Source organism: Phodopus roborovskii, unplaced genomic scaffold (assembly GCF_943737965.1).
Source record: "Phodopus roborovskii unplaced genomic scaffold, PHOROB, whole genome shotgun sequence".
NCBI classification, from domain to species: domain Eukaryota; kingdom Metazoa; phylum Chordata; class Mammalia; order Rodentia; family Cricetidae; genus Phodopus; species Phodopus roborovskii.
Genome location: NW_026126578.1, coordinates 12314389 through 12335966, shown reverse-complemented (window position 1 = coordinate 12335966; position 21578 = coordinate 12314389). Strand labels below are relative to the sequence as shown.

Sequence of the window (21578 nt, the reverse complement as noted above, 5' to 3'; positions counted from 1 at the left end):
CCACCTCTCGCCAGCTCTCAGTCTCTAGGGGGCAGGGCCCACCTGTGCCTGGGAGGGGGGCGGGGCCGAGGCGGAGGCGGGACAGGTAGGGTGTAAGGTAATGCTCGCAGCCGGCATAAAGCATCCAAACTGCAGCAAGAGAGCTCAGGAGCCGGTGGGCACCTAGGAGCCTCCTAGGCAGGGTGCAGGAGCAAACGAGAAGGGAGGGAGGGAGGGAGGTGGCGGGCCTGCGACGAGGAGAGGCGTGGAGTGGACACTTGGGGAGGAGGAGCCGGGCTCCGCGGCCCGAGAGACCCCAGCGCGCGGAGCATGAGCGGCTGGCCGGCTGGAGAGCGATCGGGGGAGACCGCTTGCGCGCCACCCTGAACGGCGGAGCCGGGTCGGGTCGGCGGGTGCGGGGTTGCCCGTGCTTGGGTGGCCGGCTGGGCGCAGAGCCATGGGGAGCACCCGCGCCACGCCGCTGATACTGCCCCTGCGCCCGATCAAGCTGCTGAGGAGGCGCTTCCGGCTGCTGCTGCTGGTCGCCGTGGTATCGGTGGGACTCTGGACTCTGTATCTGGAGCTGGTGGCGTCCGCCCAAGCCGGCGGGAACCCCCTGAATCGCAGTAAGTAGAGCCGGGGGCCATCGAGGCGGCGGAGGTGGGCGGGCGCTCCGGGGCGCGGATCCGCCTCTCCCAGCCGACTCCAGGTGCCAGCGCCGCCCCGCGCTTTCCCGGGACCCGGGCCAGTGGGGGCAGCCGTGGGTCGCTGGTTCTGGCCTGCCCAGGGCAGAGTGTGATCAGGACTCTCCGGGGGCTCCCCGAACGCTGGCAGAGGTTTGGGGCACCTTCCACCGTGCGGGACTCCAGCATCGCGGATAGAGAAACACGCGGTTAGCGAGCGCGGGCTTCAGGGCTACGGCGAAACTCGGCCGCACGCTGCGGTCGGCACCGCCCCAACTTTGCCCTCAGCTTGCTGGTGTGTGGTTGGTTGGCTCCCTGTTTCCTCTCCAGCCGAGCTTTCCGCGGTTCTTTTTTAATCGCACCTCCGAGAGAGCTGCCTAGCCTTTCCGCATCGCACGCGCCACCGTTTCCAAGTATCCCACCTCCTGTATGCGTAGTTCTCTGCCCGTCCAGACTGCCTCCTCAAGCGTTTGAAGCCCTTGCAAGATCTAGCAAAATCTCTAGATCCCGCCCAAGGCGATCCTGCCGTGGTTAGATGCATGCTTATAGTTCACCAAAGCACTCAAATTTCTGCTTAGGAAAACGTGAGGAAACGGCCTTTCCCTTCTTCAATGGATATGATTATCCACAGCGACTTTCGGTATACTTTTTTTGATTGGCTTACCAAAGTAAAATGTCATCTGGTAGCCAGAAAGGAAGTTTCCGGAAGGGTCAGGTGCCTTTCACCAGCCTAAAGAAGTTTTCATTTATCTTCTCCTTGAGTTCACTTTCCTGTTTTAAGACTCTCAAAGAATGCCCTCCTGGTGGATATTTTGGTCAACAGTTTTATCCTTAGCTGTACGTGGTGCCCCTGAAGAAAGTATTGTCTCAGTAACTAAGTTTATAGCCCAATCTCTCTGTGGCAAGGGACATAATTCTGGCTGTAAGCTAGGAGACTGGCTGTCACAAGAGATCAAGAGGAAAAGAGGGATTTGGGTTATGACCTCCAGGGTCCCTCTCAGTTGGGATAAGAGACTGCATGGCTTCTGCCGCTCTGCATTTCCGAGGTCAGGGAGCCCTGCACCCCGGGGAAGAACCCTGCACTCAGACACAGGCATGTATCCTGACATAGAATCCTTCCTCCCCTTGACCTCAGTCTCCCTCCTCAGCTTTTGTTTTTTGTAGAGGGCTTCTCAGTATGGCCACTCAGGGGCAGGTGGTTGAGAGCTTTCCTCTTCTCCTTGGGACACCCTGTGCCAGCGTGGCTAGTGGGAAACTATGTAAACTAGACAGGAAAACAGTTGCTTTGTGATCCTGCCGTCAGTGGTTGCCGCCCCTCCTCTCCACTTCCCCTCTACCCCAGGTGTGCATTCTCGTCCAAGACCAGGCTCAGCTAGCCGTAGTAAGTTTGCACTCGGGCTCCCACCCTGCCTCTGGACCTCGCTGGCTTCTTCATACCAGTTTCTGAATCTGCTGTGTTTTTCTCCTCGGTGGATCTGACTTGTGGGTTTTTAATTTTTTATTTAAGAAATTATTTTTTTTTCCAAAATGACCCTTCTCCAAAAATATGTTCCCAGAGTCTTATTCCAAAATTGACTTAGTGTTCCTTATGGTTTCTTTCTTTTCTTTTTCTTTTTCTTTTCTTTTCTTTTTTTTGACAGGCAGTCACTCTGTAGCCTAGGCTACTCTGCAACTTGCTGTATGGCAATCTGGGCTTGCTTTCAATGTCTTCCTGCCTCAAACTCCCCAGTGCTGACTGCGGGTGTGGCCATACAGGGTGTCTTCCTCCTTGTGACTTCTTCCTTCTTTCCTTCCTCCCTCCCTCTCTTCCTGTTTGTTTCCCGTGTAGCCCTGGTTGCCCTGGAACTGACTCTGTAGACTAGGCTGGCCTCGAACTCACAGAGATCTTCTGCCATCCCAGTGCTGGAATTGAAGGCATGTGCTACCATGTCTAGTCCTTGTTGTGATTCCTAACAAGAGCTCAAGCACTGAGGATCACCGTGTCCTCTTCTTAGATTCTGAGGGCTCTAAAGTCCATCCTCTGTGACATGAGTTCTAGTCCTGCCCTTATTCGTTCATGGGGTGAGATTTGGAGGATGGCTGGACTTGTCCCCCAGTCTTTTTTTTTTTGACATTAAGAAGCCCAGATGTTTTTCATCAGAATTCCCTCTTTGCTTTGTCCCTCCCAGCTCAGAGCTATTCCTCTGGGGAAGGAGTAGGGAATTAGAAATGGAAAAGTAGGAAGGGGGTTGCTGGAGTTCCCTCCTCCATACCCTGCACACCAGTAGCCACCAGAGAAGTACAGCTGCCCCTCCCAGCTGTACCCAGGATTTAACCACAGCAACCAGAGCCCCGTCTTGGCCCCCAGTGGACCACCCTGCCACTTTCTAGTAATCTCTGCCAACTCAGTCCACCACCTGCCTTCCTGTCATCTGTGAGGCTGGTCTCCACTGCCCAGAACCTGTCATTTGCTTGTCCCTGTGTGAGGGTGTACTGGTTTAACACTGGAGAAGTGTATAGAGAATGGCAGTCATAACCTCTAGGGTGGCAAAGTAATGACAGGGGAGCATACTTCCTGCTCCATCTTCCAAAATAGCCTGGTAGTTTAAGATACGGATGGTGTGCAATTTGGGATCCATATGCAGAAAAAGATAGAACTACAACTGCAATAGCTTTAAAGGAAAACAACTAAAATTATTAACAAATAGAAAAAGAGGTTCTTGACCAAAATAATTACAGCCATTCACTCAGTGATGTTTATTTAATACATAGCTCAAACAAAGCACTGTGCTAGGTCATTTAGACATGATGATCAAGCCATGGTGTCTCAGGTGTATTGTTGCTATGATGACACACCAGGGCCAAGAGTGAACTGGGGATGAAAGGGTGTATTTGGCTTATACTTCCACTTCATAGTCCACCACTGAAGGAAGTCTGGGCAGGAACCTGGAGGCAGAAGCTGATGACAAGGTCATGGAGGGGTCCTGCTCCTCTTGGCTTACTCAATCTTTCTCTTCCTGCCTGCTTTCCTCCTTCCTTCCTTCCTTCCTTCCTTCCTTCCTTCCTTCCTTCCTGTTCATGGGTGTTTTGCTTGCACGTATGTCTGTATGAGAGTGTCAGAAGCCCTGGAACTGGAGTTATAGACAGATGTGAGCTGCTGTGTGGGTGCTAGGAATTGGACCCGGGTTCTCTGAAGAACAGACAGTGCTCTTAACTACAGAGCCATCTCTCCAGCCCCCAGCCTGCTTTCTTATACATCTCAGGACCACCAGTCCAGGGATGGCACCACCCACAATCAGGTGGTACACACTTTTAACCCCAGCATTTAGAAGGCAGAGGCAGGTAGATTTCTGAGTTCAAGGCCAGCCTGTTCTACAAAGTGAGTTCCAGAACAGCCAGAACTACACAGAGAAACCCTGTCTGGAAAACATTCACTAAAAATTTCAAAAGTAGAAAGTAGGTATTGTTGTGATATTTCTGAAAATGGGACACAGCTTTCAAGTAATATAGAAGTGGAGACATTTGGGGATATGGTGAGAAGTTGGTTAAATTCTGATGAACTGGGGTTGGAGAGGTGGCTCATTGGTTAAGAGCCCTTGCTGCTCTTGCAGAGGACCCAGGTTTGATTCCCAGGATCAACATGGTATCTCCTAATGATCTGGGTTCCAGCAGCACACAGGATCCGATGCCTCTTTGGGCCCCTTCCAGCATAGCATGGTGCATTTATTGATGCAGACAAAGCACTCACAAGGTAAAAATAGGTTCTGATGACTTAAGGCTGGGGATGTGACTCAGTTGGTAGTATGCTTGCCTCCTGTTTATGAAGCTCTGGGTCTGAGCCTCAAGACCATATAGAACTGGATGTGGTGTATACCGTTACAGAATTCTGAGGTGGAAACAGGAGGATCAGAAGTTCAAGGCCAGCCTGTGCTACATAAGACCCTACCTCACAACAAACAAATAAACAAACAGACAGACAAAGAAACAAAAAAACTGAAAGGAGGAAAAAGAAGATTCTGATGGATTCTGATGGAGGACAAAAAAAAAAAAAAAAAAAAAAAAAAGGAACAAAGACCAGGAACCAGGGAAAGGTTCATATTTGGAAATATTGAGCAGCTGAGTGTGGCAAGAAGGAGGTATGTAGGTAAATGAAAAATGAGCTACATCCCAGTTCCTGTGCAAGACTTTGAATCTCATGGCATCTAGTTCACCAAAAGCAGAAAAGCAATCATGAGTTTTAGGGTAGGATAACATTGCTGTATGGAACAGGCAAGGGCTGTAGTAGAAGATCTGTGTAATCATACCCTGAGGACAGGTAGTGGTGTTGGAATAGGGTCTTGAGAGCTCCTTGCCTCACCCCATAAATCCTTAAATTGCTGGATGGTAAAAGCTGCTCTGGGGTCCTGAGGTGACTATTGTATTTAGATGTGCACCTAAGTGCTTCAGTATCTTCATCACTGGTGCAGCTATGTTGATGTGTAGTGGGTGAATAGCAGCTCTGAGCAGGCTGTTTGTGGTTCTCCATTCAGGTAGGCTTTAGCACATTACATCTGTTTGTTCATATTGGGTCTGGTAAGGTTCTGCAGGAAGGCAGAGGTTGCACTAAAGTGCTTTGTAGGTTCTTTGCTATATCATGGACTTACAGTTGGGGTCAACCTGGTGTCAGAGCCAACAGGTGACATTTGGTACGAAGCCAGCACAGAGAGAAAGTGTTCATATTGTATTCTGGTTTTATTTCAGAGTTGGGTCTGTCATGTTCCTTCCCAAAGTCCTCTCAAGCCTAGGAAAGTAATTGTCTGTTGTTGCCTCTAAGACCTGCCCCACATTTCCGGCTGGCCCTTATCATTTGTGATTGATTTGAGTAGACTAGGGGAGGGAAGAACACCCACCAATGTCAGACAAACAAGGTGCTCCATATTACCACAGCCATTCTACTTAAAAGGATACAAACTTCCTGTAGCAGAGGTAACCCAGGGCAGAGGTAATCTGAGAAGTGAGCTCTGCAGGGAGATGCAAATGAGGCAGATGTGTGGGCAAAGGAGGGATAGTGTAGCTTGGGAAGGGACCTCCCAGAGTAGAGCACAGCACAGGACCACACAGCTCCTGCTGTCTGCCACACTGTGTTTCCCAAGAATCTATTTGCCTTGCTTGCCTCTCTGTACCTTGACATTTGTTATATCACTTGGATGCTGTGGGCCCCTTCAAATTAGTACTCAGTTCAGGGTACATACTAGGCACTCTTAGTACTCACTTCAGGACCCCTGGTAACCACTGGGAAGTTGTAGATTTCAAAGTACCTGTTAATTACTATTAGCTGACATTAATTTATCAGTGACTGATTAAAAAATGAAACCCAGGAATGCTTGTCTTATGTACCATCATACACATAATCTCCAATGACTTTGAATCTGAGTGTCAAAGATAATTGAGTGGTTAGGGCTAGAGAAAAGGCTCAGCAGTTAAGAACATGGTCCTCTTGTAGAGGCCTTGAGTTTGGTTCCTAGCGCCTTGTGGGCACCTCACAATGCCTGTATTCCAGCTCCAGGGGATCAGAGCCTCTGAGGGCACTTGGACTCTTGTACATACCCAGCCCGCACACATAATTGAAAATAAGAGAATTTCTGGGCAGTAGCGGATCATGTCTTTAATCACTGCACTCGGGAGGCAGAGGCAGGTGGATCTCTGAGTTTGAGGGCGACCTGGTCTACAAAGTTAGTCCCAGGACAGCCAGGGCTGCTACACAGAGAAACTCTGTTTTGAAGAACAACAACGATAAACAATCCAAAACAAAACAAAAAATAATAATAAAAGAAAAGAATTGAGCTGCTTATGCTGTTTGAGTGTTTTCTAACAGGCCAGTAGCATTTGGCTAGAGGAGACTGTTTGTCCTTTACCTCGACTCCTCATTTCTGTCCTAATGGAGCCAGTGGCTGTCTTGGCAGGACATCCCCGGCTTCATCCTGTTCTCCACCCAGGGATCCTCAATCTCAGTTTGGTGGCACTGGGAGCTGCCAGGTACTCCCTGGCCTTGGGGCTGTTCAGGTAGGCTTCTCCCACTTTGCAGCACAAGGCCTTCAGAAAAAAATGATTTTGTCCCTGTTCTTTGGAGGTTGGAAGGTGCATCGCAGTAATTTTCCAGGCCACAGAATCTGGCCTGGCCCTCTAGGGCTGAGCTGTGCAGAGCAGAGCATAGCAGCCACCATGGAGTTTGCTTTGGAAGAGGGCCTGGAGGCTGTTCTTGGAGTTGCTACGCAGTCTTGTTCTACCCAGTTCCACCAGTCTCAAACCCCTCCCCCTTTAAAAAATTTTTCCACAAGCACCTTTTTTTATATCCCAAGATGGTGAGGTTTAAACTAGGCCAGCCATACATTTACACTTTGAGGCAGCCCTCCTTTGACCTTTTGGGCCACCTAATAGATAGATGTACAGATTAACGCAGAAGAATACTGCTGGGGCAGATAAGTTTGGATGGTGTATATAAAAGGTGCTAGACTGAATGAATAGGACGTGTAATCTGAGCAAAGCATGATAGATTTTTAATTTTATGCTCTTAGGTTCTGCTTCCCCTCCCTCTCTTTTAGACAGGGTTTCATGTATCCCAAGCTGGTCTCCAACTCCCAGTGTAGCCAAAGATGACCTTGAACTTCAGATACTTTTGCCTTTACTTCCTGAGTGAATCTGATACCTGGGATTGCAGGCATGCTCCACTATACCCGGCTCTGTGATAAGCCAGGACTTCTGCATGGTAGGCAAACACTTTAGCAACAGCTGCTATCTCAGGTTCTTCAAATGTTGGAAACATTCATTAGATAAACAAAAATGATTATCTTAATTATTATTATTATTATTATTTTTTGCCATGCTGGAGTTTGAGCTATGACTTTGTACCACTATACCCATATTCCTAGCTTAAAAAAAAAAAAGATTATTAGCTAAACAGTGGTAGCACACGCCTTTAATCCAAGCACTTGTGAAGCAGAAGCAGGAAGATCTGAATCCAGCCTGGTCTACAGAGTGAGTTCCAGGACAGCCAAAGCTACACAGAGAAAACCAGTCTCAAAAAATCAAACCGAACAAACAGAAAGATTATCTATATAGCTATCTATCTATCTACTTATTTATTTATGACATAGTTTTACTATGTAACTCTGGCTGGCCTGGAACTCATTATGTAGACCAGGCTGGCCTTGAACTTACAGAGATCCTCCTGACTTTGCCTTCTAGGTGGTGGGTTAAAGGCATGTGCATGTGCCGCCATGCCAAGCTATTCTTTTTATTATTTTAAGTTATGTCTGTGTTTGCCAGTGTGCTTGTGGATGCCAGAAGATAGCCCTCTGGGAGCTGGAGTCACAGGCAGAAATGTGGTTGCTAGGAATCCAACTTTGATTTTCTACAAGGGCAGTATCCAAGCTCTTAACTATTGAGCCGATTCTCCAGTTCCCAGTTTTTAAAAAAACCTTTTGATGAAAGACATAGACAAGCCAGGCATTAGTGGAGCACGCTTTTAATCCCAGCACTCTGTAGGCAGAGGCAGGCAAATCTCTGTGAGTTTGAGGCCAGCCTAGTCTACAGAGCTAGCTCCAAGACAGGCTCCAAAACATTGCAGAGAAACCATGTCTGGAAAAAAAAAAAAAAAAAGCCATAGACAGTCAGACAGACAGATAAGGCATATACTCGCTCACACACACACACACACACACAGAGTGGGGGATTGTTCTATAAGTGTACAGCTTGGTAAACAGTGTATCTGCATAGCTGACCATGATGAAGAAACAACAATTCTATAAGACACTTTGGAATTCCCTTTGAATCACTGGTACCAACATAGATGAACTTAGACTGCTTTTATATATAATTCCATATAAATGGAATCATTCAGTATGTGATTTATTGTACGAATCACACACAGAGACACAGAGAGAGAGACAGAAAGAGAAACAGAGAGAGATTTTCTTGAGACAGTGTCTACTGCAATCCAGGCTGGTCTTAAACTCACTGTGTGCCTGAAGCTGGCCTTGAATTCTCCATCTTGCCTCTACCTGCCAAGTACTAATATTACAGTTGTGTGTCACCATGCCTGGCTTTAAAATGCTCTTTATGATTCTAAAAGTAAGGAACATTCTTTGTCCCAGATGACAGCTCCATAGCTGTACCATGTTAAGCCACACGCACAGCTTCACTGGTCTGTGTTGTAGGCACTCTGGTAAATCTGATGCTGGATAACTGTGTTCAGTGGCTAAGGAAGGCTAGGTGCCCAGCTGTGACACAGAGCCCTGTGGATGTTCCACCAGAGCTGCTGTGAGGTTAGAATTGGGGGTTGTTGCTTTTATTGTATATAAAGCCCCCCAAAATGTTTCTTTCCTGTCTTGATTCTGGGATAACTGTTTATCTGGAGCACTTTAGTTTTTATTGGTCAAATCAGCTGCATAGTTACCCTGGTTTCTCCCTTTGTATTGGTATTGGAAAGCCTTAGAATTTAATTTTTCCTTTACATGGAGAAAAGTAGGAGGGATTTTATGATTTATAGTCTGTCCACCTTTCCTGCCTTCCCTCTCTCCTTCATTCTCTTTATAGTGCTAGGAATGGAACCCAGAAACTCACCTTTTTTTTTTTTTAAAAGAGATTTATTTATTATGTATTCAGTATTCTGTCTGCATGTATGCCTACAGGCCAAAAGAGGGCACCAGATCTTGTTACAGATGGTTGTGAGCCACCATGTTGTTGCCAAGAATTGAACTCATGACCTTTGGAAGAGCAGGCAGTGCTCTTAACCAATGAACCATCTCTCCAGCCCAGAACCTCACATGCTATCAAGTGCTCTCTCTACTACTGAGCTGTGCACTCAGAGCTGTATTTTTCTATTAATTTCTGTCTTTGTGTCCTCCGGCTACTTCCAGTTTATACCATCTTAACAGCCTGTGGTTCTTACAAGTCACTTAATTTAATCAAGGCATAAAAGAAATCAATAAAGGTGCTATCGTATACACAGGGGCATTTAAAATTTGCCTCTGCTTCTCTACTCTGAGAGATTATTGAAAAGAAATTGCAAAATAAGTAAATGAAGTCCAATCAGCTGGTTGGCAGCACCGCCAGTCATACAATCCAGGTACTAGCCAGCAAGGCCACAACACTCATTTGTCATGTGGGCACTAAATGTTGAGAGGACAACGAGAGTGACAGATCATGGGAGTGAAGATTGTGTCTGCTACGCAGCCCCTGGCTGACAGATCCACAAAGTCACAAACATCAGAGGTCCCTCCTTTTATGAACGGTTGAGAAAATAGCCCAGGGAAGACCCTTCGATTGCTTCTTCCTCCAATTTCTCATCCTCTTCCTTGTTTTGGTTTGTTTTCTGAGATAGTCTCCCCACATAGCTCAGGCTGATACAGAATCTGTGTCCATCTTCTGAGTGTTGAGATTACACCTTTGTATTATATCTAACTTCCTTCTTCTTCTCCTCCTCTTTCTTTTTCTTCTTATTCTTATTCTTGTCTTTCTTCTTCTTCTCCTCCTCCTCCTTTTTTTTTTTAAAGAGGAAAAGGCTCTCACTATATAACCTAGGCTGTCCTTAAAATCACAGAGATCCTAGTGCCTCTATTGCCTGAGTGCTAGGATTAAAGAAATGCGCTCTGTGCTTGGCTTCTATTTCTTTTAGACCATGTTTTTGTATCACCTAGCAGAGGCTGTGCTGTATCCTGCAGCATGAATTCTAATACTTCTTAATAATAAAAAATCAGAGTCAGAAATTGGGGTTAATGCTGAAGATCAGAGAAGCAAATTGGCCAGCTCAAACCAAAGGGGCCATCCTGTCCTTAGACTGCTTAGACTGACTGCTTTAGACCAACAGCTGCTCAGATGCTCAGACTGCATCTCTCTCTTGTCTCTTCTAGTTGAGCAAGACTGACCCAAGTATGCCAAGTATGACACCCTTAGGCAGACATACATGCAGGCAAAACATCAATGCACATAAAATAAAAATGAAGAAGGAAGATGAGAGGGGAAGTTAGAGGAGAGGAATACAGAAAGAACTTCCAAGAGATTTTCTATATAAGCACCCAGGAAATTGAATAATGTGTGTTTTTCAATTTTCAGTTTGCAAATCTTGAGTGGTAACTGAGATGATTCATTTGAAAGCTTAAGGGAAAATGTCTATGGAACATTTACTTTTTTTGTGTGTGGAGAGCTGAATGGAATAAAGCCTTGATAGTTCCTGGAAAAATGTGGAATTTGAAGACAAGGCAGGGTTTTAATCCCAGTTCTGTTGCCAATTTAAGACCTCATGTAAGGTAATTATTCTTTTCCAAGTCTCCGATGCCTCATCTGGGTCAGAGGTCATACTGCTTGGTGTAGAGCTTTTCTTCTTGCAGTGAGATTGATGAGTCTACCACACGCAGGTGCCTAATTAGAGGTTGCAGAAGTTAAGTACTCAATGAACGTTGGTTCCCACCTCTTCCTCCTTGAAGTTTCCAGTCTGCAAGAAACGGAGAATGCCGGGGCAGGCATGGGTGAATAGCTTGTATCTCTCAACTGGTCCTTTGGCCAAATACTTCTTCAGGTTAGCTTATGACAAACCAGCTCCAAGCATTTGCGAGGCCATCCCTGCTCAGCACGACTGGACACATTTTCCAGCCACTCTTTTTCTTCAGAATGCTCAGCATTGAGTCTATCTTTCCATCCCTGCTATAGGCAAACATTTGCATTGAGTTGGGAGGTAGGTCTACCATCAGAGACTTCTGAGAGGCTGAGCGCTGTTTGGCTGTAGTGGGACAAGAAAGCACGAATGGAATACAACAGCTTGTCATCTTGCTGCATGCTCTGGGTTCATGTTGAGGATGGAAAGCACTGGAAGGCAGAAACATGTACAGTGATCTTAAATTAAATTTTAGCATGGTGGCACAGGCCTTTAATCCCACCACAGGCAGAGGCAGGTGGGTCTTTATGAATTCCAGGCCAGCCTGATCTATGTAAAGCAAGTTACAGGCCAGCCAAGGCCACACAGTGAGACCCTGTCTGAAATACTACAATAAAATAAAAATAATTTAAATATTAGCTCTGACTTTCTATGGGTGAGAGATTAGATAAAATCAATTTATTTTTAAATAGTTAAAAGCAAAGGCAAATACAATTTTAGAAGGAACTGCATTAATTTCTTGTTGTTATGACAAAATACCTGTCAAAAGCAACTTAAGAAAGTATGGTGGCTCACGTTGGTTGTCAATTTAACACACCTGGGGGAGGGGGACCCTCAATTCAGTAATTGCTTTTGTTGGCTTCCAGCAGCCATGTCTGTGGGGAACTTTCTTGCTTCACGATTGAAGTAGGAGGTAGTGCCATCCCTAGATGGTGAGCCTGGGCTGTATATGAAAGGTAGAGCAGTGCTCCTCCATGGTTTCTGTCTCCAGGTTCCTGCCTTGGCTTCTCTTCCCCGCATGATGGATGTGACCTGTTGTTTTAGCCATAGCATTTATGTCAACAAGAGGAAAATGACTAGGATAGGAAGCAAGAGATTATTTTGGCTAATAATTTGGGAAAGGCATGGTGACAAGATCCTGGAGACAGCTGGTCACTTTGTATTCCCACTCTCAGCTCCATCTGCCTCTGCCCTCTGAGTGTTGAGATTAAAGGCGTACGCTAGCATCTCCACCCATAAGAATGTATTTTTATAAAGTGTTTGTATGTGTGTGTCGGTGTATCCATGTGAATGTAGGTGCCTATGGAAGCCAGAAGATGGCTTCAGATTCCCCTGAGCTGGATTCCACAGGCTTGTAAGCTGCCTGATGTTGGTGCTGGGAACCAAACGTGTGTCTTTGTGAGGGAGATAAAGCTGAGCAGCCTTATGTGAGGGTCTCTTGATCCCACTCTGCAACATAAATTCTGTTAGGCAGGAGTTTGAGATACTGAAAGCCCCATTTTAACAATTCACTAATTTAGTCAAGCAGTAGTGGTACACACCTTTGACCCCAGCACTTGGGAGACAGAGGTAGGCCAATCTCTGTGTTCAAGGCCATCCTTGTCTATAGAGCAAGTTCCAAGAAGCGAGGACCACACAGGAAAACCCTGTCTCCAAAATTAAAACCCACTCATTTGTATTTCAATTCTTCAGACATTTACTGAATTTTTGTATGTTCCAGGAACTATGACTGTAGGTGGATAAAGCTGTTGGAAGTTTGTAGGGTGGCTTGTGACAGACATTTAGAACTGCTCTTGATACCACATGTCCATACGTAATCCCAGTTCTCGGGAGACTGAGACAGGTTGCTACAAATCTGAGGCCAGCTTTGCCCAAGTGGTACAGCTCTGTCTTTTTTTTTTTTTTTTTTTTTTTTTTTTCCTGAGACAGGGTATCACTATGTATCCCTGGCTGTTCTGGAACTCACCATGAAGACCAGGCTGACCTTGAACTCACAGAGATCTCTGCCTACCTCTGCCCCCACCATGCCTGGCTGCAGCCCTGTCTTAAAATAGCCAGCTGTGTGGTATGGATCTTTAATCCCAGCACTCAGTAGGCAGAGGCATGTGGACCTCTGTGAGTTCCAGGTCAGCGAGAGTGACATAGTCAGACCCTGTCTCGAATGAATGAATGAACGAACGAACGAACAAGCAAACAAATGACCTCCTCAACCCCAAGCCACCCCGTGGTTACTGTAGTGATTCCAAGGGTAGGTAGTGAGTGTCTAGCTTGGAAGGGATGCAGACAAAAGCTGAGCCATCTCAGGGAAAGATGTGATAGCTTGGTGGCAGAGTTGGCTTAGTAAAGGAGAGAATGTGAAGTTGCAGGTTTCAAACATGATTCTCTGACTCCATTCTGCTGTGATCATTTTTATTTGGGGATGCTGTATCAATTCAGCATCTCAAAAGTGTTCTTGTGAGAAGAAAGTGCTTCACTTTTTCTCGTGTCTTCATCTCTGGGGTTTGGCGCTGCACTAGTCCTGGAGAACAATGTTAAAGGGTCGAAAGACAAACCAGCCTTCAGCAGGCATTTCCTGGGCACTTGTGAAATGCCAAGCAATGTCTTTGGCATGGGGGGGTATAGTGTGGCTCATGGAATTCAAGGGTGGCCCAAAGTGACTTCATGGAGGTAAGGGGAGGGGCTTCTCAAGAGGTGACAGGTAAGGTCTTAGTGGTTTAGGATATGATCAAGCATTCAATGGGTGTTAAGGCCTTTAGTGATTCAGACAGTGGGAGCCTGGCAGGAGATGGAAAAAGAGGGGCTAGGAGAGATGGCTCAGCACTTAAGAGCACTGGCTGCTCTTCTCAAGGACCTGGGTTCAGTTCCCAGCACCCACATGGCAGCTGACAACTGTCTGTAACTCCAGTTCCAAGGGATCTGACACCCTCACAGAGACATATAGGCAGGCAAAACACCAATGCATATAAAATAAAAATAAATAAATCATTTAAAAAAGTACTCAGAAAGAGACATACACATGCTAATTTTAAGAAAGATGGACAAGATAGAACAAAGTCTCCGCTGGTTTTCAATGTCTCTTTTCTACCCTTCCTGGTGTCCTTGAAGCTTTGCCCTTTTACCTCCTGGCAGGAAGAGCCAGCCGCTGCCTCTGAGCTCTCTACTCAAGGTTATTCTGGGCTTGGAAAGAGACCCATAGTAGTGTAAACCTGGATCCCGAAACAAGTGCGGGTGGGGTAGGGCCTTCCTCTCCTACTGAAAGCCTGGCTGGAATTAACCTCTACTCCCCATTCCCTTACAGCATTTTTTTTTTCCCGTACCTCCATTAGTGCACTTACCAAAGTCTGCTTGCATCAGGGTTATTTCTGTCTGGGTTTGTCTTCCCCCAAGAGATTGTGAATTTCTGGACTTAGGCATTGCCCCCCGTTTAGCTCCCTGGTACAGAGATTTTTAACCCGTTGTGCATTGTGTGTACCTGTAAGAATCTCATGGAGAATCGGTAGGTCCTTTCTCCACAAGTCTGTTCACCCCATAAACATTACTCAGTCCCCCGACCCCTGTCATGGAATCCCGAGGCAGAAATTTCCTAAGTGCTTCACCCAGTGCTCTGGTAAGCTCTCAGGGTCTGACTGATGGGGACTCGCTGCCAATTAAACCCCCTTTATTTGCAGAGGGCTGGTATTAGCTGATAGTAAGGTACAAGGGAGCGTTTGAACTGGATGCACCCATCCAGAGGGCCATGGCTATCCCAAGCCTTAGGCAGCCTTCTCTCACATCTTTGCCATTGTTCATACTGTGTTCAGTTGTTATTTTACCCCCTCTGCTTGCTTTTCAAGTTCTGGCCACCCTTTCATTTCATCTCCTGTCTTCAGCCTTCAGAATCAGCTGAGCGATCCTCCTTGGAACTTCATTGCAGTGAAGTTATGTGAAGCTTGTCATCTGGGTCTGCCTCCTGTATTGACAGCCTGAGAGACTCGTGAGTGTCTCATTAGGGCAGCTCGTGGCTCTGTGCTCTAAGCATTTGTGGAGTAGGCAAAGAGGCAGGTGGTCACCTTAGATCTGAGCCGGCATAGCTCAGGCTTCCTCTGAGGTTGCCTTGATGCCTCCCATACCACTTGCTCTTACTGTGTACTAGTTCCTACCTCATAGAGAAACATATAGCTTAAGCTAGCCTTTAAACTCACTGTATAGTTGAGGATGCCCTTAAGTTCTGATCCTTCCCAAGTACTGGGATTACAGGCATGTGCCACCCAGAGCTTGAGCATGGTAGGCTAGTACTCTAGCAGCTCAGCTACATTTCCAGCCTTGTGGGGTTTTAAATTCCCTCTGTGCCTGTCTTGATTGGTTTCAAGGCACTGTGTCTAACATATCATAAGGATAACTGCTCTCCAGCCCCAAAACCTTAAACATTGAAGTTTTTCAGATGACTGGTATCTGTGTTTTTATCCTAGACCCATGGTAGACAAACACAGTAGAACATGAAATCCTTTGACTGAGACTCTTTCAACATGGTTCGCCAAGTCATTGCTACCATTGATCTGAGCTACTCTTTAAAATGGAATCTGTTTGCCTAATGTCAGGACTTTGCCAGTGAAGATTTTAAGGCCTAGAGAATTTTAATTAACTTGTGCAGATAGCAGAACTGGGCTGCTACATGTTTTCACCCCTGCCATTTACCAGTTATCATTCTGCCTGCTCACTCATTCCCCCTTTTCTTTGCTAATGTTCTTTTCTTCCTCCCTTTAAGTCAACAGTTCTCAACCTATGGGTCGTGACCCCTTTGGGGGTTGAACAACCCTTTATAGGGATCTCCGAAGATCATCCGAAAACACCAGATATTTACGTTATAATTCATAAAGTAGCAAAATTACAGTCACGAAGTATCAATGAAATAATTTTGGGGTTGAGGGGAGAATCACCACAACACGAGAAACTGTATTAAAGGGTAGCAGCGTTAGGAAGGTTGAGAACCTCTGCCTTAAGTAAGTTATACTTTATTTTCTTGGTGATGGGGATTGAACTCTGTGCACCATGCATGTCAGGCAAGTACTGTACCATTGAGCAACACCCTCCGCCTGTGTTTATCTTCTCTTACCAGTGAGGCAGCTGAAGTCACCACCACATAGTTGTGGGTGGATCATGTTTCCAACTCAGCTGCTGCTAGTGGTAATCTATGGCTTTTCTGAAAATTCTCTTATGACACCTGCGTTGATATTAGCGGTTGAGAGTAGCCTGCAAAGATGTTCTTATTGATGTTGAATTCTCACATTGCAAGGAGGCAGGTCAAGACTTGACATTCTTCACCTAACAGATTCCTTTGCTTTAGGCTCCCATCCTGAGAACAGAGCCCATTCAGGGTCAGCTCCTCCCTTCCTATTGTCATTATCTCCTCTTCCTTTGAAGGTTTTCTTAATCATGGTGTGTGTGTGTGTGTGTGTGTGTGTGTGTGTGTGTGAGAAAGAGAGAGAGAGAGAGAGAGAGAGAGGGAGGGAGAGAGAGAGAGAGAGGGAGAGAGAGAGAAAGAAAGGGGGAGAGAGAACACGTATTCACATGCCACAGCACACGTGTAGAGTTAGAGGACAACGTATGGAAGTTGGTTCTTTCCACCATGTAGGTAGGTCCTGCTAAACCATGTCACTGGCCCCTAAATTGGACCTTTAATGGCATCTGTGTGCTTTTACCACATGTAATTGCAGCAGATCCTGGAGTCTGACTCAAGCAGTAATGAGATGGGACTTATATTTAGAACTGACTTAAAAAAAAAAAAGAAGGAAAAGAAAAGGTCCTAACCTGGTAGTGTACGCCTCTTATCCCAGCTACTAGGGAAGCTGAGGCAGAAGAATTGCAAGTTCAAGGCTTGCACTGGGCCCGAAGTGAATTCAAGGCCAGCCTGGGTAACTTCAGGAGACCCTGTACCAAAAAAAAAAAAAAAAAAAAAAAAAAAAGCCTAAAAACAATTAAAAAAAAAAACCAGAGGCTGTGGACATAGTTCAGTGATAAAGCACTTGCCTGGCATCGAGTTTGAGGCCCTAGTCTCACTCCCCAGTGTTGCCCCTACCCCCCAAAAAAGGAAAAAGTGGGGGGAGGTGACAAAACCCCTCACATTAGTCTTTTCTCTTTCCAGCACACAGGGAACTGGCACCAGGGGATAGGTTTCAGTCTTGTTCAGTAAGTCAGTCCTGCTCGTTGCTGTCTGGGGCTCAGTCTTTGTCAACACAGAGCTCTGCCTATGAATCCTGCTCTTATCTAACTCTGACATTATCCTTAGAGAAATGGCATTTGTCTCAGCTTTTAGTGCCCAGTTGAATGTGGCCAGAGAAAGATTAGCAAAAAGGGGACTCAGGAAGATGCCTGGGTTCGACCCTGGCTCCTTACAATCACTATCTCTGTTAACTTGCCTTGCTCAAGTGACATGGTAGGCTGGGCTGTGGCCTGCCCCTGTCCATCTGAGACAGCTGCTGTCTTCCTCCTCCCATTTTCCCACTGAGAAAGGAAAGGTTGACTCCATAGGTGGGAGTTCTGAGGAGGGCTAAAGGTTGGATGGTGATGTGGGGTGTGTTACATCAAGAGGCTCAGTGACTTGAGGGGGGCATTTCCGTAAGTCCTGGCCACCACTGTCACCAGTGTCCCCTAAGCTTTTGAGCTATAGACTGGACTGGGCTCCACCCTAGGGCCTTGCTCTCTTTTCTTCCTGCCTGCTGGGCAGCTGTCACATAAACACTGATGTGTGCTTAGCTCAGAGTGGGAAGACTTCTGTTCAGGGACTGGCTGAGGAATTGCCCACTAATTTTGGCAGTTCCTGCCACAAGCTTGACCAGACCATCAGAAGAGGGGGGAGTTAGAAGTAGGAGTTAGTGAGTCATGGGTACAGCCACAGGGAAGAAGCCCTTGGCAGAGGTGCCCATCCAGGAAGCCAATTTCCCTTGCAACTCATGGGGAGTAGTAGTTCTGGATTCTGCCCACTTGGGTAGCTGTTCTGATGAGCCTCCCTGTGGTGGTCTATTTAATGGTAATAACAATCCGGCTGCACCGGGTGAAACTCTGGCACATCTCAAATATTTCAGCAAGCTGCTTTTCTCTCGGTTACCGTGCCTGGGGTTCAGAATAGGGCTGAGTGTAACACTCTGTACAGATGCGGAAGAAGAATGTCAAACTCCAGATGGCTTGCTTCTCCTGGTGACCGTGGTAGAGGGTGGGAGGTTGCTTTGTGTGCCTTTTCCTAACCCCTCGTTGTCCTGGGGCAGGGCAGACAAACGCCCAGTCATTACCTCACCGCAGGCTGGCTCTGTTTGCCAGAGCAGAGAGGAGGGACTGCTTGGGTGGAGAGCTCCTGGCTAATTTTAGACTTGGAGACTCCCAGGCAGCTGGTGGGGACAACTGGGGTCTGTCTCCTAGCAGGGAGCCATGCATATGGCTTTACGGGTCTGCTTAGGGGGGCACATTCCTGCCTCAGCCTCTGCTGCAGAGAAAGCCTGAGGTAGGTTCCTGTGTTCCAAAGGTAGGATCCAGGAACCACCGCCACTTTCTCCAACTTTCTTTTTACTCGTGTTAAGATATTTCCAGCCTTCTCATGTTGTGTTCAGGTGGCTTTGGAGACTAGAAACTACTAATATAGCACCCCAAAGAGTGGGTCTTGAGACTCCATAAGCAGGCTAGAGGGGAATGAGAATACATATCCAGGCTCCCACTCATTACCAACCTGAGCATCTAATTTTGTATTTTTTAATCTTTTCCCCATTGACATATATAGTAAATGGGGGAAAAAGATTGAGTCATGCATAGCGATACAGAGATGAGGGTCTCTTTGCTTCTGCTCCCCCCAGGTCCCAGGATTGAGTCCATGGTACTTTTGCTGTCCATCTGAAGCTCACCAATGAGCTGGGCATTCTGGTGGGGGAATCCCAGTGTTACTCTCTGGTATCGTCTCATCGCTTCTCATCCCAGGGAACACTGGAAGGGAAGTCGGAAAGATGGAGGAGCCTCTCCATTTTTTGTTTGTTTTTGGGACAGGGCTTCCCTATGTAACTCTATGTAGCCCTGGCTTTCTTAGAACTCACTCTGTAGACCAGGCTGGTATTGAACTCACAGAGATCTACCAGCCTCTGCCTCCCGAGTGAGGGGCAGTTTCTGGGAAGAGAGCTGGGAATTTGAAGAGATGCAAAAACGTTGCAACGGAATGTTGTGTGGTTCGAAAGCAGAAGGGTAGGCACCCAGGTGGCCCTGTCAGCAGTCTTACTGTAGTCCTTCCCATGTATTTCTTTGCAAAAGTAATTGGAAATTAGAGGAAGTTTACAGGTTGGAGAAAGTGGTCTGGTTAGGTAAGGAGGAGAAATCTAAAGGGGGAAAACGTAAGTAAATTAGCAGGCAGGGTGCTAAGGGCTAGGCAGAGCCGTAATAATAAGAGTCCACTTATGCGTGCTTGACTTGTGGTCTCAATGACCTCCCGTGGGGACAGAAACCTTTCTATTCCCAGTTTACAGAGGACAAAAGTGAAGTTCACAGAGGTTCCTTACCTTGTCATGGCTAATTGCCTGTGCAGTCAGCTGTGAGGAGGACGGAAATGAGGTGACAGAGTGGGTTGGATGGGAGTGTTCTGGGTGGAAGGAGGGAAGAAGCCCTCACTCACCTCTCTAAGTTTGTTTCTCAGCTTACAGAATAGAGCTGTAGTTTGTCAATAATTCCTTAAAAGTTATTCCTGACCTCAGAAATGAAAACAAGGAAGTAGAGAGTAGAGTGGGCTATTTTTAAAGGGATGGATTCTGTGTCCATGACACTTCAAAGGCAAAGAAGAAAGGTTGTGTCTCGGGTAACTGCAAATAGAGGCAGCTGTGCAGTTTGTCTGCCTGGCAAGACATGCAAGAGAAGTCCTTTTGAGAAAAGAAAATGATAGACCAAGGGCTTGAATCCACATACAGGTAGCGCATTGGTGAGAAAAAGTGAAGGCAAAATAAAAGCTTTTGTTTTCCTTAGTTGATATAGCAGATGTTAGCACATGTATACTTACACTTGGGCATGCTTTTTACATAAATAAAATGAATGACAGTGATGATACAAGGGGCAGAGAAGGGGAAACTGGACATAGTTTATTAGTACAAAGGTATAATTACAAAATTCAATATTGTTTTAAAATGGATGTGAATTCATTGTAAATCTATTTTGCAAATAGCAGGACACCACTAAGTGTAGGGAAAGAAGTATAAGCGAGATGTGGTGACACTGGCCTGTGATGCCAGCACTTAAGAGGCGTTGCTGTAAGTTTGAAGCCAGCCTGGTCTACATAGCAGGGTTGTCTCAATCAAAAAAAAAAAAAAAAAAAAAAAAAAAAAGGTAGAGATGTGGCTCAGTCAGCGAATGTCCTCTGTGCAAGCTTGAGGACAGGCATTCTGGTCCTCAGCACCCATGGAAAAGCGGAGCTCAGTGGCACATGTGTAAAACCCCAGCACTGTGGGGATGGAGGTAGGAGGGCCCCTGGAGCTCATTGGCTAGCCAGCATAGTTGCATCCTTTAGTGAGAGACTCTGCCTCAAAAAGTAAGGAAGATAACTGACTTCCCCTTCTGGGCCATAATGGAATAGTTGAAACTGCAAAAAGGGGGCTGGGGGTAGTGGCACATGATTCTAGCTGTAGTTTGAGATAGGAGGTTTGTGGCTAATCTTGGTTACCTAGTGAGTTTCAGGCCAATAAAATCCTGGTTCAAAAAAAAAAAAAAAAAAAAAAAAAAAAAAAAAAAGTAAAAAGAAAAACTGAATAGGTATATAGAATGAAGAAAAATAAACCACTCTAATATTGACTAAAGCAGAAAAAGCTACATTAATTTCAGATAGAGCAGATTGCAAGGTAAAGAAACTTATCAAGGGTGAAGAGGAACATTACATAGCGACAAAGGGCAAAGTATTCTAAGAAGATACGACAGTCCTTAAGGACTTCTATGTGCTTACTGGTGGTCTCAAAATACACTAATCAGAAATTGATACAGCTGCAATGAGAAATGAATGAGTCCATTGTCATAGTTGCAGACTTAACGCCTCTTTCAGAAATGCATCTATCCAGCAGGCGGAAAATCAGTGAAGACGCAGTTGAACTCAGCAGCGCCATCAATCAACTGGATATAGTTGACAGCTGTAGACTGTATTGTCCAGAAAAAACAGCCCACTTTCTTCTGAGGCTCACAAGGAGTATCCAGCAAGACAAATTACATTCTGGGCTATAAAGCACACCTTAACAATTTGTGAGGCTGCAATCACATCTAATATTTGCTCTCAGGCCATACGAAATTAAACTAGAAGCCAGTAACAGAAAGGTAACTGGAATATTTGCAGATATGCTGAGATAAAAGTTACGTGTGGATCAAAGAAGAAATGTCAGGAAAGTCTTAAAGTATTTTGAACAAAATAAAAATGAAAATAAAGCTTACCAAAATATCTGGGATGTAGCAAAAGGAATACTTAGAAATTCATGGCATTGGTTCTCTGTGCTAGAAAGTGTAATGAAAATCAAGTTCCAGGTCAGTAGAAGGAATACTGATGATGG

The 21578-nt window shown here is 46.0% G+C and overlaps 1 protein-coding gene across 1 annotated transcript in view; it reads left to right on the top strand.

Annotated features, from left to right (window-relative positions):
• The first annotated feature begins 215 nt into the window (after positions 1 to 215).
• Positions 216 to 21578, top strand: part of B4galnt3 (beta-1,4-N-acetyl-galactosaminyltransferase 3) — a 94344-nt gene continuing 72981 nt past the window's right edge. The window contains exon 1 of the mRNA XM_051203864.1: positions 216 to 605. Within this exon, the coding sequence (XP_051059821.1) occupies positions 437 to 605 (169 nt within the window). The 5' untranslated portion in view covers positions 216 to 436. The remainder of the gene's footprint in view (positions 606 to 21578) is intronic.